Source organism: Poecile atricapillus, chromosome Z, assembly GCF_030490865.1.
Source record: "Poecile atricapillus isolate bPoeAtr1 chromosome Z, bPoeAtr1.hap1, whole genome shotgun sequence".
NCBI classification, from domain to species: domain Eukaryota; kingdom Metazoa; phylum Chordata; class Aves; order Passeriformes; family Paridae; genus Poecile; species Poecile atricapillus.
Genome location: NC_081289.1, coordinates 39176184 through 39189748, shown reverse-complemented (window position 1 = coordinate 39189748; position 13565 = coordinate 39176184). Strand labels below are relative to the sequence as shown.

At 42.6% G+C, this 13565-nt stretch overlaps 1 protein-coding gene across 2 annotated transcripts; it reads right to left on the bottom strand.

Annotated features, from left to right (window-relative positions):
- Nucleotides 1-1642: 1642 nt before the first annotated feature.
- On the bottom strand, nucleotides 1643-7379 carry LOC131573485 (KRR1 small subunit processome component homolog). Of its 2 annotated transcripts, none has more exons than XM_058827483.1 (10): nucleotides 7259-7379; nucleotides 6772-6953; nucleotides 6165-6299; nucleotides 5768-5893; nucleotides 5583-5666; nucleotides 4946-5002; nucleotides 4276-4446; nucleotides 4028-4105; nucleotides 3805-3898; nucleotides 1643-2291 (listed from the first exon to the last, which is right to left on the bottom strand). In XM_058827483.1, exons 1-10 carry the CDS (start codon nucleotides 7350-7352, stop codon nucleotides 2149-2151), a joined length of 1164 nt encoding a protein of 387 aa, XP_058683466.1. In that variant the 5' UTR covers nucleotides 7353-7379; the 3' UTR covers nucleotides 1643-2148. The 2 variants fall into 2 exon arrangements, with proteins under 2 accessions (XP_058683466.1, XP_058683467.1); XM_058827484.1 differs by having other exon boundaries at nucleotides 6772-6950; nucleotides 7259-7352.
- Between the last annotated feature and the right edge of the window lie 6186 nt (nucleotides 7380-13565).

Genomic DNA, 13565 nt, shown 5'->3' with positions numbered 1-13565 from the left:
TAAAACTTGTCAACAGTAAAAACCAAGAAATACTAAATACCCCATAACAAAAGGACAAGATTTCCTGAAGTGTGCTAAGAATTTTACTGGAGGGAAAGATGTCACCTAAAAGCTACATAAATGACTCAGCTGGGGGTCCTAATTTTAAAAAAGCACACCTCCTTGGAAGTAAACATAATTTAAAGCCATTCTGCCCCAAGCTGAGCTACATTTTCCTGCACTGCAACTCAGGCACCAAGAAGTTAGCTGATCCAGCTGAAAACTCCCTTTTTTAGGATAATTTCACAGCCACATTCCTGAAATTATATGCCAGTCTAAAAGAACAGTGTGAGACAAACAGCAATACACTTTAAAAACTTTTTTAAAGTTTTTAACTTTTTAAACAACAGGCAGGGGAATGTGTGCCACTCCTCTGTCATGAAAGGGGCCTGATGCAGTTCAGAACTGAGGCCTCTCCCTCCCCTAATACACTCATGCTCCTTCTCTGGCTTGTCAAACACCTCCTTACTGGGTCCATGCTCTGCACTCTTCTGCTGAAGCACGTTTGTGAGAGTGGGAATTTAAACTCAAGCATTGCAGTGTCTCCTGTTGAAATCAGTCCTCCCATTACATGAAGGTCTGAACTACCCACCAAGCCCAGAGCTTTGGTCTCCCCTTTACTCTGTCAACTGCCAAACACCAGCTGGTGTTTCTAAAAACCTTTTTGTAGTGCTGCTATCACTGAACCCATCAGATCACTACAGTTTCTGAGAGGGATGGCTTGTGGCTTATACATCATGCACTCAGTGAAAGATGCTTAAATATCATTTTCCTGCTTGATTCCAAAAGAAACTGCCACTTATGAATAATGCAGTCCCAAAGAAGAAGAGGAGTATTTTTTCCTTAACAATTAAATGCCAAGAACTGCTCACATAATTGAAAGGGCCACTTTGGGTGATGTGCCCTACCCTAGAGGTCAGGCACTATAGCTATGTCCCAATATACATGTACTGGCTATCTAACCAAATATATTCTCAATTCTTGTGTAAAAAAAAAAGGATGTGTTTTCACCTACTTGTTTCAAATAAAAGGTCACTAACCTAAAAGGCATTCAGCTCCATCCCTCTAGGAGAATCATTTCCACTGCATGTGCAGTGATCAAAATTCCAAAACCCAGCAAAAGCACTCACGAGTCATGAAATTAGTGTGGCTCAATCTCCTCCTCATTACATTTGTTTCTTTAATCTCAGATGTATGAAATGTGCACCAGCAGAGCAGCTGTTGCATTTTATTTCATCATATTTCAGTTTCAGGTAATCGAAAAACCTCTAAACTTCCTTTAAAATAGGGGAAGTACCTCAAAAAAATAAAAACACAGGAACATAATTTTCAAGACATTCTTGTAAGAAGGCAATAACTAAGAATATATTTAAAGGTAAATAACACAACTTTTTGCTTTCCCTGCAGCACAATCCCTATGTAAAGTCACTCATTTTGTACCATATTCTGTGTAAAAACCCATCAGGATAATGCTAATAAATGAGTCTATTAATGGTATGCAATGAAGATTATGGTTTGTCTAATTTTCAGATGAAACTGTGAGTTTGTTTCCTGGACAACACAATGGATGTTATGCAGTAGATTAACCAAGAATTTAAGAACATTGTATTAAAATAGTTTATTAACACTGAGACAAGACACACAAAATAATCAGCTTTTACAAAAATAAAAGCGTAATATAGTAATAAATCTTGCCCGCTTAGCAAAAGTTATCACCACAAATTGAGGCTGCATATTGTCTGGTAGTCTTTCACATAATTAACTTGAGCTTTCACCTTCCCAGAGCTCTCCGACCCAAATGTTTAACAGTCCACATCAAACTCCTCAATGTTTCTATTGTGAAACATTCCCTTTAGACAGATGGACATTATCCAAATACATTCTCTTACTTTCTCAAACAACACAGTAGCACAGATTTTCTGCACCAGCCTCAACAAGTCTGTACAGCTACTGTAGGTCCACTAATTAAACTGTACTTAGGAAAAGAGAATGATCTTTTTACTTATTCTTTTCTTGTCCACATTATACCAACAGCAAAAAATCTCCCATCTTCCAAGTGTAAAAATGTTCATTATCAGAGGTGACAAGTAAACAGCTTGGGGGGGTGAATTACTTCTTTTTCTTTTTTTTCTTTTCATCTGCTGCCATTTTTAACTTTACTTCTTCCTCAGAGAGCGCTCCTAATTTCTTCTTCTTCGCATTCTTTACCTTTTCTTTGATAGCTTCAATATCAATCTTTTTCTCAGTGGAGGCTATATGATAAGAAATACAAAGGTAACAGACATGAATTTTACTTCTGAAAAACATTAAAAGTCCACAAGACTTTACACATAAAGTATAAATGCAGTAAACTGCATCCTGTGGCATTGGTTAGAACTCATGTTACCTAATGATTTTATAGAGTATTCAAATAAAAAATTTGTTTAAACTAGTATTATCTACAAACATATTCAGTAGAATTTGAAGAACAATTATATAAAAAAATCCTATACAGCAGAATTTGAACACAGATGCCACACCCTACAGACATACAAACTATTACCATCCACTCCTTAGAACATAGATGTACTCCTCTGAAATTAGCACAGAGACACTGTCGTAGACATAGGCTTGATTGATCTTACAAAAGAAAAGAAATTAACTGCTGAGTGCTTACATGCAGAGAAGTTTTTATGGCATTTTGTCTTTCTGCAAGTAACTGAAGTGCTAAGATCCCAAACATGCCCGTCCCATCCTTATACTGTCTCTGTGGCCATTCAGTAATGGCCACTGTAAGACAAAGGATGAGGAAGGGTGGCTTGGGGAAATATGATGCAGATTTTTGACCTCTGCATGAAAACCTTTATTAAAAACTTCTACAGGGAGTGCCAGAATACTGAAGTTAAATACGTAGTGCTGAGCAATGTGGATAACGTACTCTCTTATATTCACACAGATAACGGTATTTTCTCTTTCGAGCACTAGTCATGAATTTAGATCTAACTTTCCTATCTCACACAGTTAATTGCTAAATCTAATGGTGGGTACCATACAAACTACTCTTGTCTTCTGTTCTTGGAAGACTGAAGGATTTCAGCTCAAAACACACAGCAGCCATAAAAGCACCATATTTGAGACATAGTGCAAACAACAGGATCACTGGAAATTTGCTGCCATCACAACAAAAAAAGTACTGTATCAATGCTACAAAACACATGCTTCTCAAGAAACACAAACTTTAAAGTTCATAAGAAATTGTGTAATATATTGTGTAATATGTAGGTAGTATAGCTAATAGTATATCTAATACTGTGAATATGAAGCATAATCAGTGAGAATTAAAGACTTGTTTCTCTAGTCCATTAAAAAAATAAATAATTTGAAAACATAAGCTCTTACTCTGTACACAGTGTGGTTTTACTTTAACCTTTAGGAAAGCTATTTACCCTATTTTGTACCAAAACTCAAAGTTTTTGAAGTAAGTATTGCTTTCTCTTTACTTGAATGTAAAAGTCATGGCAGCTTCACTGTAGAACTGAAAGACAAAAATTTTTGAAGCTAGTACAACCAATTGAGATTGACTCTTCAACTGAGAACTGCCATTTTATAGGTACAGAATTATTAGCTAGATGATCTTTCTACTGTCCCTGGCAATTCTAGGCACGGATCTTACCACCAGGATTTTTTTGCATGACCTTTCTTTTCCCTAGGCTGTATTTGCAAAATCACTCAGCCTAGAAATTGACAACTGAAGGTTTTAGAACAGGAAAAAAAACAAACGGTTACCTTTCTTTGTTTTCACAACTGGCTTTTCCTTTGGTGGGATAAAAGCTTTATTTCTTTCTTCTTGTCTTCTCTTGATTGCATCTGCTTGCTTTGCCTGAAGTTACCAATAAAAAGGTCAAGTAGCAATAGAGCAGGGCAAAAAGAGGAGGGAAAAAAAAAAAATCAGATTCCAAGTCAGCAATCAAATGCTTTTTAACTAGACTCTGGATTAGTACAACTTTACCTTTATCTCTTCCATTTTCTTGCGTTTCTTCTGTCTTTCTTTCAAAAAGTATTCACCACTTGCCAATTCTTTATCGATCTGTGTAAGACAAGTAGCAAGAAGCCTTAGTTAATTATGCATTATAAGCCAGATGTGTAATATCAGGGAATCAGAACATGACAGAAAAATCCTCCCCATCTCTTTTAACGAAGAACACAATTTCAGGTGCACTATACTCCTGCATAACCTGAAATAAAGTTTCAACTGACCTGGCTTTCTGGCTGTGGAGGTGGGAACGGTGTGTACTCCTTCTTGGTATTTTTCTTCTTGGGCTCCTTGCGTTTTTTCAAGTTCTTCCGCTTGAATTTTGGCAAAAACCTTTCCCAACTTTGTGTTCTTAGTTCAGGATCTTTTGCCAATTCCCTTTTGATCATCAAAGTCTTCAGTAATTTCAGAACATCACAAAGAAGCAATTAAAAAGAAAGAGTATTACAGTAGAAGCCAAGAAATTAAAAATAGAAGTTTGGCTAGACTTTCTCACAGGGAATATGCTACATTCAAACCTCCCACATCTCACTTCATTAAGAGCAGAGGGGCTTAATTATGAACAGCAGAACCAGAAAGATGTCCCAAAACAGGGGCAGGATGCACTGGAGAATAAGGTGCTTCCATTTAAATGAGGAAGTATCAAGCCAACAATCAAAGCAGAAAGTTTATACACACTTTTCCTTTGACGTTGCAGATACTGCCATAATGATGTTATGGCAACATATCCTAGTAAAATGGAGGATATCAAGAGTCAGTACTTTTATAAAGCAGCAGACTACAGAAATTCTCAAAAAGAGATTACCACACAAACATAGAAGTTATTAACATACAACTCTCTGGGAAGAAATAGTATTTTCTTGTAAACAAAGATGAACAGTGGACCACACTAACCTTGATGTTATATATGGGATGTATATTCTTCATTGTGTCCAGAACAACTTTTCTAACCTGTATTGAATGCAAAAGGAAAAGAACAGAAAGCTCAGCAAGTATTACACATGCTAATCAATTAAAATATCAGCTATAAAATATCATGCTTCCTCTCCCCACTTCTGCCTCCCCCAAAGTAGTAAGACTTAAAATTACAGAAACATTAAGGTTGGAGAAGACCTCAAAGATCATTGATTCCAGCCTTTAAAAAGCTAAAGCACAGGGTTAACTGGAAGGAACAGCAGTTCAAAAATGCCAGTAATACTGTATACACTTCTAAGAGATTCCAGCAGGCCCCACAGACATTATTTTAATGTTAGCATGGATCTTACACTGTCATGAGGAACTTGCTTTTGACAAGCATTCTTCTCCCACATTGAGAGATGCTTTTTCATCCAAGACAGAAAGATCTTAGCATCTAAACAAAATTCAGCAGCTGGTAATACTATGGACATTCATATAAATGTGGCTTACTAACACACATCTGAAAAGTCAGTGAGACACTGCCGAGGTTGATGGATTTTGTGTATTGCCCACTCTTGAGCTGGGCACAGAAGTTTGTGTTTGCTACACAAAAGACTCATCGACCTCATCTTACCTCTTTTAGCCCACTAAAGGGTCCAAGAGCTGAAACAGTGTTGCCTTGCACCATAATATAACAGTTTGTTAACAGTTCCAGGGCCTACACCAAAAAAAAAAAAAAATTAAATTAGTAAAGTATGAAGACCTGACACAAATTTGGGGGTCTTGGTATTGTCTGGTTACTACACCTATTAGAAATACCTTCAGAGTTGATCCTTTTGGCCCAAGAAGCCGTGCTCTTCTTTTTATAAATGTCTCTCTCTTCCTCACCAGAGAGCCTATCTTAATGATGTCACATGCAACATCATCCTGAAGGATACGAACTGCCTAGAAAGATGCAGGCAATGTCATCTAAATTCAAATGTATTATTCATAAGAGTCAAGAGAATACTTCAGTTTATTCTTCTCCCTTTGCTTTCAGATATATTTGCTTCAAATATATATATTATATTTTACTTGACTCACTTGAAATTCCCACATTTTTAAAATGTAGTATTTTATAAATACTATGATAGGATTTAAGTACAATATTATGGTAGAATTTAAGATAAAACTTAAGCATTATGATAGATAAAAACTTTCAGGATTTATTACAGACCTGCTCAAATGGAACACTTCTTGCCAGAAGTTTTATTAAGTCTCTAGCTCTAATGATTGCATAAGGATCAAAAGTCTTTTTAGTGGTAGTGACAGTCATGCTTCCTTCAATTAGATCCAGCGCTGCATTCACATACTGCAATATTTGAAAAAAAACACCAGTTCAATATCATAATTCAGCTTTGGCAGTAAGCCTTTAACTAACAGAATACAGATCTATTTTTCAAAATTTCTTAAGTGACTTAGCTTAAGAAAATTCACACTCACAGAGATAAAACCCAGACTGAATATATGTCACAAGGCCCAAAGCACCACCTCTCTCATCTCCCCGAATTCAAGCACAACAAAGGTGTCACTCCCTGGATGAAGAGATATTGGCAGCTGCAAATACTCTGCTGACAGCATTTGTAAAGAACTGCAAGTCTGACTACACAATTCTTCACCGATTTTGATGAGAAAAAATGACACTGCTAATTCAAAATGCAAGCACAGTAGAAATTTACAAATATGGTATGAGAAAAGCAACTTGCACTGTTTTAATTAGCTTAAGTAAGACCTGTATGCCTCAAAAGGTCAAGTGCAGTATCACAATTATTAAGATTTCATACATGTTCACCCAAGGCTTTCTGGACAAGGGGCCAGCACTCCTTCAAGTAGGCCTCTCGATACTTCGGGAACAGTGTTGCAAAACTGCTTTCTTCCAGCAGCCCTTTGGGATTATCCTCTCTTGTAAAGGCTGGCTCTTTCCATCCATCTGGCACAGTGAGAAGTTCAGATTCATCAACTGCTACTAAAGAGAAAAAAAATGCTATTATTTTAACGAGATTGATTTCATACACTGCTGAGTGCGGTTTGCTTCCCTTCTGACCTTAGAAAAATTACTGCTTTAAACTATTAAAAAAAAAAAAAAAAAAAAAAAAAAAAGAAGAAAAACCTCGAGGGGAGGGCGGGCACACCACAACACGGCACGGCCGCTGCCGGCCCCCAGCACCCACCAGCCGCCTCTACCCTCCGCGGCGCCCCACGGAGGGACCCTCAGCCCGCGGCCCTCCCGGCGAGCCGCCAGCCCCGCACGGTCCCGCATCCCGCCCCCACCTGACGCCGCTTTCTTCTTGTTCCTGCCCTTCTGCTTTTCTCTCCGCTTCGGCCCCGGCCCGGGCCCGGCCTCCTCCTCCGGCACGGCCGCCATATTCGCGCGCGCCGGAAGGGGCGGGGCCAGGAGCGGAACTTCCCCGCCTCTGTGTGGGACAGCCCGGCCGGCGGCGGCACCCGGAAACACGGACGGAAATACCCTTCGGGAATCCTGACCAGGGAAAAGGGACTCCTGACGAGACCTGATTGTTCAGCTGAATAACTTACCATTCAGTTGATGAATCTGGATAATAAATTTAAGGTTTTCTGGGGGATGCTCTGCATCCTCCTCCCTGCCCCTTCCGGTACCTGTAAGTGAGCATTTCCTTCAATGAAAGAGCAAGGATGTGCCTTCTCTCTCTTTTATGGAGGCTGTGAAAAGCCAACGGGGTGAAAAACTGGAGGAGACCTTTAAGAGCAAGAGCACTCTGAGGCAGGACAGTGTTGTCTTTGGCAGGCGTTCGGTGCATCTGTTCACATAAACCTGCACTCTACGAGGTTTAATTACCGAAATGATGAGAAAGAGATTTCTATCACCTGATCTATACCTAAGTAAAATACTAATTTAAAAATCACTTTTGACCCTCCCAAAACCTTCTCTTCGGCCCTGGCTGCTGTTTTTCCTCGCCTGCTCCATCTGCCAGCCCTTTACACACCCCTATCTCCCACAACGACCAGGACTTCCAAGGTCCTTTCTGTCTGCAAGTCTGACATGGAGTTGATGCAAGCTTTTAGCCATTTATTTTAATTTCTGTCTGTCGACATCCTTCAAACAGGGAGCGAGAGCGGTTCCCAATGAAGGGACAGAAGCTGACAGGGGATCCCGTGAGGCAGAGGGTGCTGGTGGCGCTTTGGGAAGGCTGGCTGTCCATTGCCGATCCCGCTAGATGGCACTGGCCGCTAAGCGGAGCATCCCGAACCGAGCTGCCGCTTGTCCTGTGCCTCCCGCGGGAGCGACAGGACCGGCAGGGAGGGATGGAGGAATGGAGGGAGGGATGGAGGTGGTGGGGAATGTGCTCCCGCGCAGCCCTGCCCCGTCCGGCACCGAGCTTTGCACACCGAATGCCACTGACCTTGAAAGGTTTCGTGCCCCTGGACAAGCACAGGGAGGCAAATCTGCCTCTCTCAGCTCTTGGACACAGAAGCTTTCTGGGGCTGCTTGCCGGGCTGGTATTCCTCAGCGCTGCAAAGCCTTTGGGCACAGGACGGGGTCAGCACCCGGGCGGTGCGGAGGAGGGGCTGGGGGTCCTGGGGAGGAGGCGCAGTGAAGTGCATGAAGCGCACAGTGCGCCTCTGTCTCACCTGAAACCTGGCCACGTGTTGTGAAGGCGCCGCAAAGCAGATTTGGAAAGACTTTGAGGGAGGATAAATAGTTTAGTTCTGCTCTTGTTTAGTGTCTGACTACTGCTGTGGTGCGCCCCACCAAAAAAATCATGAGAGTGATCTGTGGAAGGGGCATGCCCTCAGCGTTTGGCAGTGGGAATGAGCCTCCTGGTGGGATGAGAGGAGAGAGGTAGAGAGGCTGCAGTCCATAGAGTGTTGAGAGTGTGAAGAAAAATTACAGCCTTCAGCCTCCAGCCTGCCAACCTCCTGAGTAGTGCACTTGCTCCACGTGTACATCCCACACCTCTGAGTGTCAGCGACAGCCTACTCGTGTGCCCTCTCCTCTCCTGCATCCCAGACCCTTGGCCACCTGCTGCAGGAGGGGGGCCACCGACCCCCTGAGCCTGTGTGCTGGAGGAGAAGTGAACGCTGCTTGGGGTAAGGGGCAAGAGACTGGAGCCTTGTGACTTCTAATGATGGGCAACCCTCTCTGGTCCAGTGCTGCACTGAAGCATGTCTTCGCCTGATCAAGACAGACACACTGAAAATAACAGAAAATAGAGGCAGTAATGTTAACAGGCTTGGAAGATGTGATTTTAGAAGGGCCCTCAGGTCCCCTCCTGTCTGATTCTTTGAAGAAGACAATAATTTCTCATCTTCCCTCTTACCTCAGCATCTGCAGCCTGGCTGGATACAAGGAAGCCACTTCCCTAAATTCCTAATTGGAACAGGATGCTCCCACAGACCTGCTCTGCTTCTCCGGACAACGACATGTGTATATAATTTTTACTATTCACAGCTCAAATGCAATAATCATCTATTGCTCATATGGTGGCGTTAGGAAGCTGAGGACAGCTAGCTACATGGACAATGGCTCCTGAGGGGACAGGGACTGACACTGCTGTCCAGATGACAGGGATTCTGCAACCCCACAGGGGCAGGGTCCTCTGCACACTGGTTTGAAGCTGAGCTCCCAGGCAGGAGGGGCAGTGTGAGCCACTGCAGTGGTGGGGCACAGTTACCACATGTGGGGTGCAGTGCTGCTGTAAATCCCTGCCCTCCACCACCCCCTCCCCAGGGTGTGCGTGCCCTCCCAGCTCTTCCAGGAGCAGCATCTTTTCCAAAAGCACCTTTCACTGGCAGCACTACCATTTTCAGTGTTCTACCCAGCCCAGTGTGGGATGGAGAGGTGCAAAGGGCTTCTTTGGAGATCTTTGAATAGTACAGATCCTAGTTAGCAAGACCCCTACACTTGCTGGAGCCACTGGTGTGCTTGTGAGGACCTGGCTCAGCTCTGTGTGTGTTTGTGTGTCTATGGGCAAGTGTTTTTTCCTCTTAAAAATAAAGTGAAGGAATAAAACAGCCCAGCCTCCCTTACACACGTTTCCTATGATACAATAGAAAGGGTAGAGCACTGCTGTTAGAATGAAGGTGCCTCTTTATTATGCAGAGAAGTAATTATTTCCCAGTCAGTAGATGGGACTCCAGCCACTTGGCACTTTCTTACGTGCCATTTTCCAACCCAAAAGAGCAACATGGGATTTTGTGATAATTCAAGCAATCAGATGAGCTCATGCACATGGCTTTCATTTGCTAGAAACGCCACACAGATCCCATTCAGCCTTAGCACTCATAAATCCATGTGACACTTTTATCTATTTATAAACTTTTAACAGCAGGTTATGATTGTTATGCAAGCCATTTTCCAGGGATTAATAGGCAGCTTTTGTTGATGGCAGCAAGAAGGGCCATTAACTGCTCTGGGACAGTCATTAATCTATAGTAAATGCTAAGCATCTGGACCATTTCTATGTAATTAAATAATCAATACTGCCTTTTGATTCAAGTAACTGGAGAATTGTATTTCAAATTTATCTTGGCTTAGAGTGTTCTTAATTCTTTTACTTTACAACAGGGCAGGAAATAGGTGCATGAGCGAGCAAGATTTCTTCTGGTGTAACAGGCTCTTAAATTATCAGGTATTTCATATAAAACCTGTCAAGTGGTCAAAATAGCATTCAAACTGGCCACCAAAACAAATTTATTGGATTGGATTGGATTGGATTGGATTGGATTGGATTGGATTGGATGGAGAAAAAAATAATCACGTGTTGTCCTTTTCCATAACAGAGTACTTCCATTATTGGAATAAAATTAGGTGACCTGACCCTGGGAGGTAGCCTGGAAGAATTAAAATAATCAAACAGAAACTCTCCCTGCCCAGCCACCCTCAGAAAAGTCCATTTTATTTCATTCCCTGGCTACCATGACCTCTGTGCCCCCAGGCAGATGAGGTTGTGGTGTCGTTTCTCTGTCACCCTCTCTCTCTTCCATTATCTCTCTTGGCACTGGTGTGAGTCACTTCTCTGGGTTTGTTTTGCTCTTGTCTTTGCTGTGGAATCCACTGATCTGCAGAGGTGCTCACAGATGATGGTATTGGTGTCCATTGCAAACCTGGCCAGGCAAGAACACACTGCAGTGGGGCTGCTGCCTTCTCCGTGGGGAGCTTGGGAAGTGCCCCAGCAAGCAGAATTCATCTTTCCCTTTGAAAGAGAGCAGAGAGGACAGTACCTGCTGAACCCTAAGAGTAACAAGGAGCTGGAAAATGACAGGGCTGTAAACCATAAATGCATCTTAAAGGGCTGGCTGGAATAGCAAGGCAAAGATAATTTGTGGCAGAAAGAAGAACCCAGAATAAGAAGGAAGAACCTATGGGTAAAAGAGACTGTATCTTTCTCTGGGAAATTACTTCCTTGCAAAAAAATTTCTGTCAGTTTAGAGGCAAGAAAAGGATTAGAGCCAAACTGGGAAAGGAATTTAGTGTCATGAAATCAAAGCAGCAGGTTTAGACCAAAAGGTCTTTGGAGCAGGGAATGTGCCTAATCATGTATTCATACAGCGACTGAAAGAATGAGGCTTTTGTCTTGACTTGAGCCTCTGGGAATTGCCAGAAAGCAAACACCAGACCAAGGCAATCTGCACCAGGACCTCTGAGATATACACAGGAGGGTAAAAATGAGAGTGAAGGTGAGTGCTGGTCAGGGGTAGGTGTATTAGAAATTGGAGAGGACAAAGGCAGGGGCCTGAGGAGGGCAGTGGAAGAAAATGCCTAAATCATTATACTGGTCCAAAGCCTCAGAGAGAAACAAGTGGGGGTGAGAAAGCGACTGGTCCCATCAGCTTTAGAAAGTCTCTCACATAGTGTGGAGAACAATCACAGGTTCCCAAAGGCTCAGTAGGGACAGCTAACAGATTTTTCCAGTTGTTGCAGTGTCCAGCCTATTTAGGTAATGCCTGACATGGGCTGTGCCTGCCAGGGCATAGCTGCTCTAATGCCTCTTGACTCCCCAAAGAGGAGGTGTCCCTCATCACCTGTGGATGGTCATGGCAGTAGAGCGCCAAGTGGAGACAGGTGCCCAGAGGCTTGGGTCTGCTGCAGCATTGAAGGGTCCCCTCTGCCAGTGCCTCTCCCAGCCCCTCCACATGGGGAAAGGGGATGATCCTTTCTGAATGAGGGCAGGAGAAGCAGCCCAAAGCCCCCATCCTCCCTGACAAAGGCTGTGCCAGGACCCAGCCAGAACAGCACAAGAGGATCTGCTGTACTGCTCTCTGTAAGCATGCAAAGAGCAAACCTGTTCTTAGAGGCGTACAATACCCCAGGGCTGTGGATTGAGGCTGAAAATTCACCGCCCCCCTCCAAAGGTTTTTAATAAAATTTTAAAGTCATACCTGAGAAAACAGAGTCTGAGCATGGTTTTTATTTAGGAATTTGCCTGCTCATGTGCCTTATTCTGAAACACTCCCGCAGTCTATTTTTCTCTTGCACTAGAATCTGGACATTATTATGCAGATTTCCACTATAGCAATATTACAGCAGAATAAATAGCTCTGCTATACACGAAGGGGAATCCTATTACATCTTCAGTAACTCTCAGTAAGCATTATCGCTATTATACCAATTGAAGAGACAGAAAACAATTTTTAATTAAAAATATTTATAGCAGGCATAATACCAACTGCCAGTTTCACTATCCAGTGAATGCATTTTGCAGCTGGTACTAATTCTCTCTTATTTCTATGAGGTTAGCCAATATCAGCTGTTCATTAAGCAGAGGACATTTCAGGAATATCCGTATTATATGTTGTAACTAACTAAGAAGTTCTTCCTTTGACAGATATTAGGAAATCAAGATTGCTTGGCTATGTTATTCTGGGAATTCATAATAGAGAGGTCGTTTCCCAGTGATCTGAGTGGGCTGCATCATCAGTTTTATTCAAATCAATCCTACAAAACTGCTTTCCAGCAGATTAGAACATTTTAATTAGCAATATATCTTTTGTCTTCTATCTGCAGTGGAATAGGGGGTGGGAAATTGATTTCAGAACACCCTTTCTTTTACTGGGAAAGCAGCATAATCAGAAGGTGTCAGCAGAACCACAGGCAAATTAATTTTGAGATACAGAGCTTTCTATAGCCAACCACACTGCTTCTCCTTGCACTGAGTTGGACCAGGCTGTGTGGGCGAGTTCACTGCTGCTGCTGTCGGTGCCAGACCCTCCAGGGGGCAAAGTCTGATAAGGCTCTCTTGGGTGAAGGGCATGACAACAACCCACTGGCTCACCCTGAACATTCTCACACTTTCTGTGCCACATAAAACCTCAGTTCTCATCCTCGTTAGATGTATGTATCGGTAAATGTGCATATTTGTAGCGGTAGGTGATGGACAGCTGTCCCTAGAGGCTGTAAAAGCACCTATCTGCTGCAGCAGTAACTCAGGCTCAAAGGAAACCAGCAGGCAGAGGATGAGCAGCAGAGGAGCCCTATTCCCACATATCTTCCGTCCTCCTACCTCTCTGTGCCATAGGACGTGTGTCTGAAATATGGAGTTGGAACATTGCCTCCACCAGTTTTGTGTCCATGGAGAGGTTTTTCCCCATAAATGAGGGA

What these genes read in the sequence shown, in the direction of transcription:
- LOC131573485 (XM_058827483.1), bottom strand. Translation starts at nt 7,352, where the DNA reads ATGGCGGCCGTGCCGGAGGAGGAGGCCGGGCCCGGGCCGGGGCCGAAG. An exon ending in AGAAAGCCTTGGGTGAACAT is followed by an intron (nt 6,300 to 6,771) that starts GTATGAAATCTT and finishes CAAATATTGCAG; the next exon opens with TATGTGAATGCAGCGCTGGA. An exon ending in CCTTTAGTGGGCTAAAAGAG is followed by an intron (nt 5,003 to 5,582) that starts GTAAGATGAGGT and finishes CATTCAATACAG; the next exon opens with GTTAGAAAAGTTGTTCTGGA.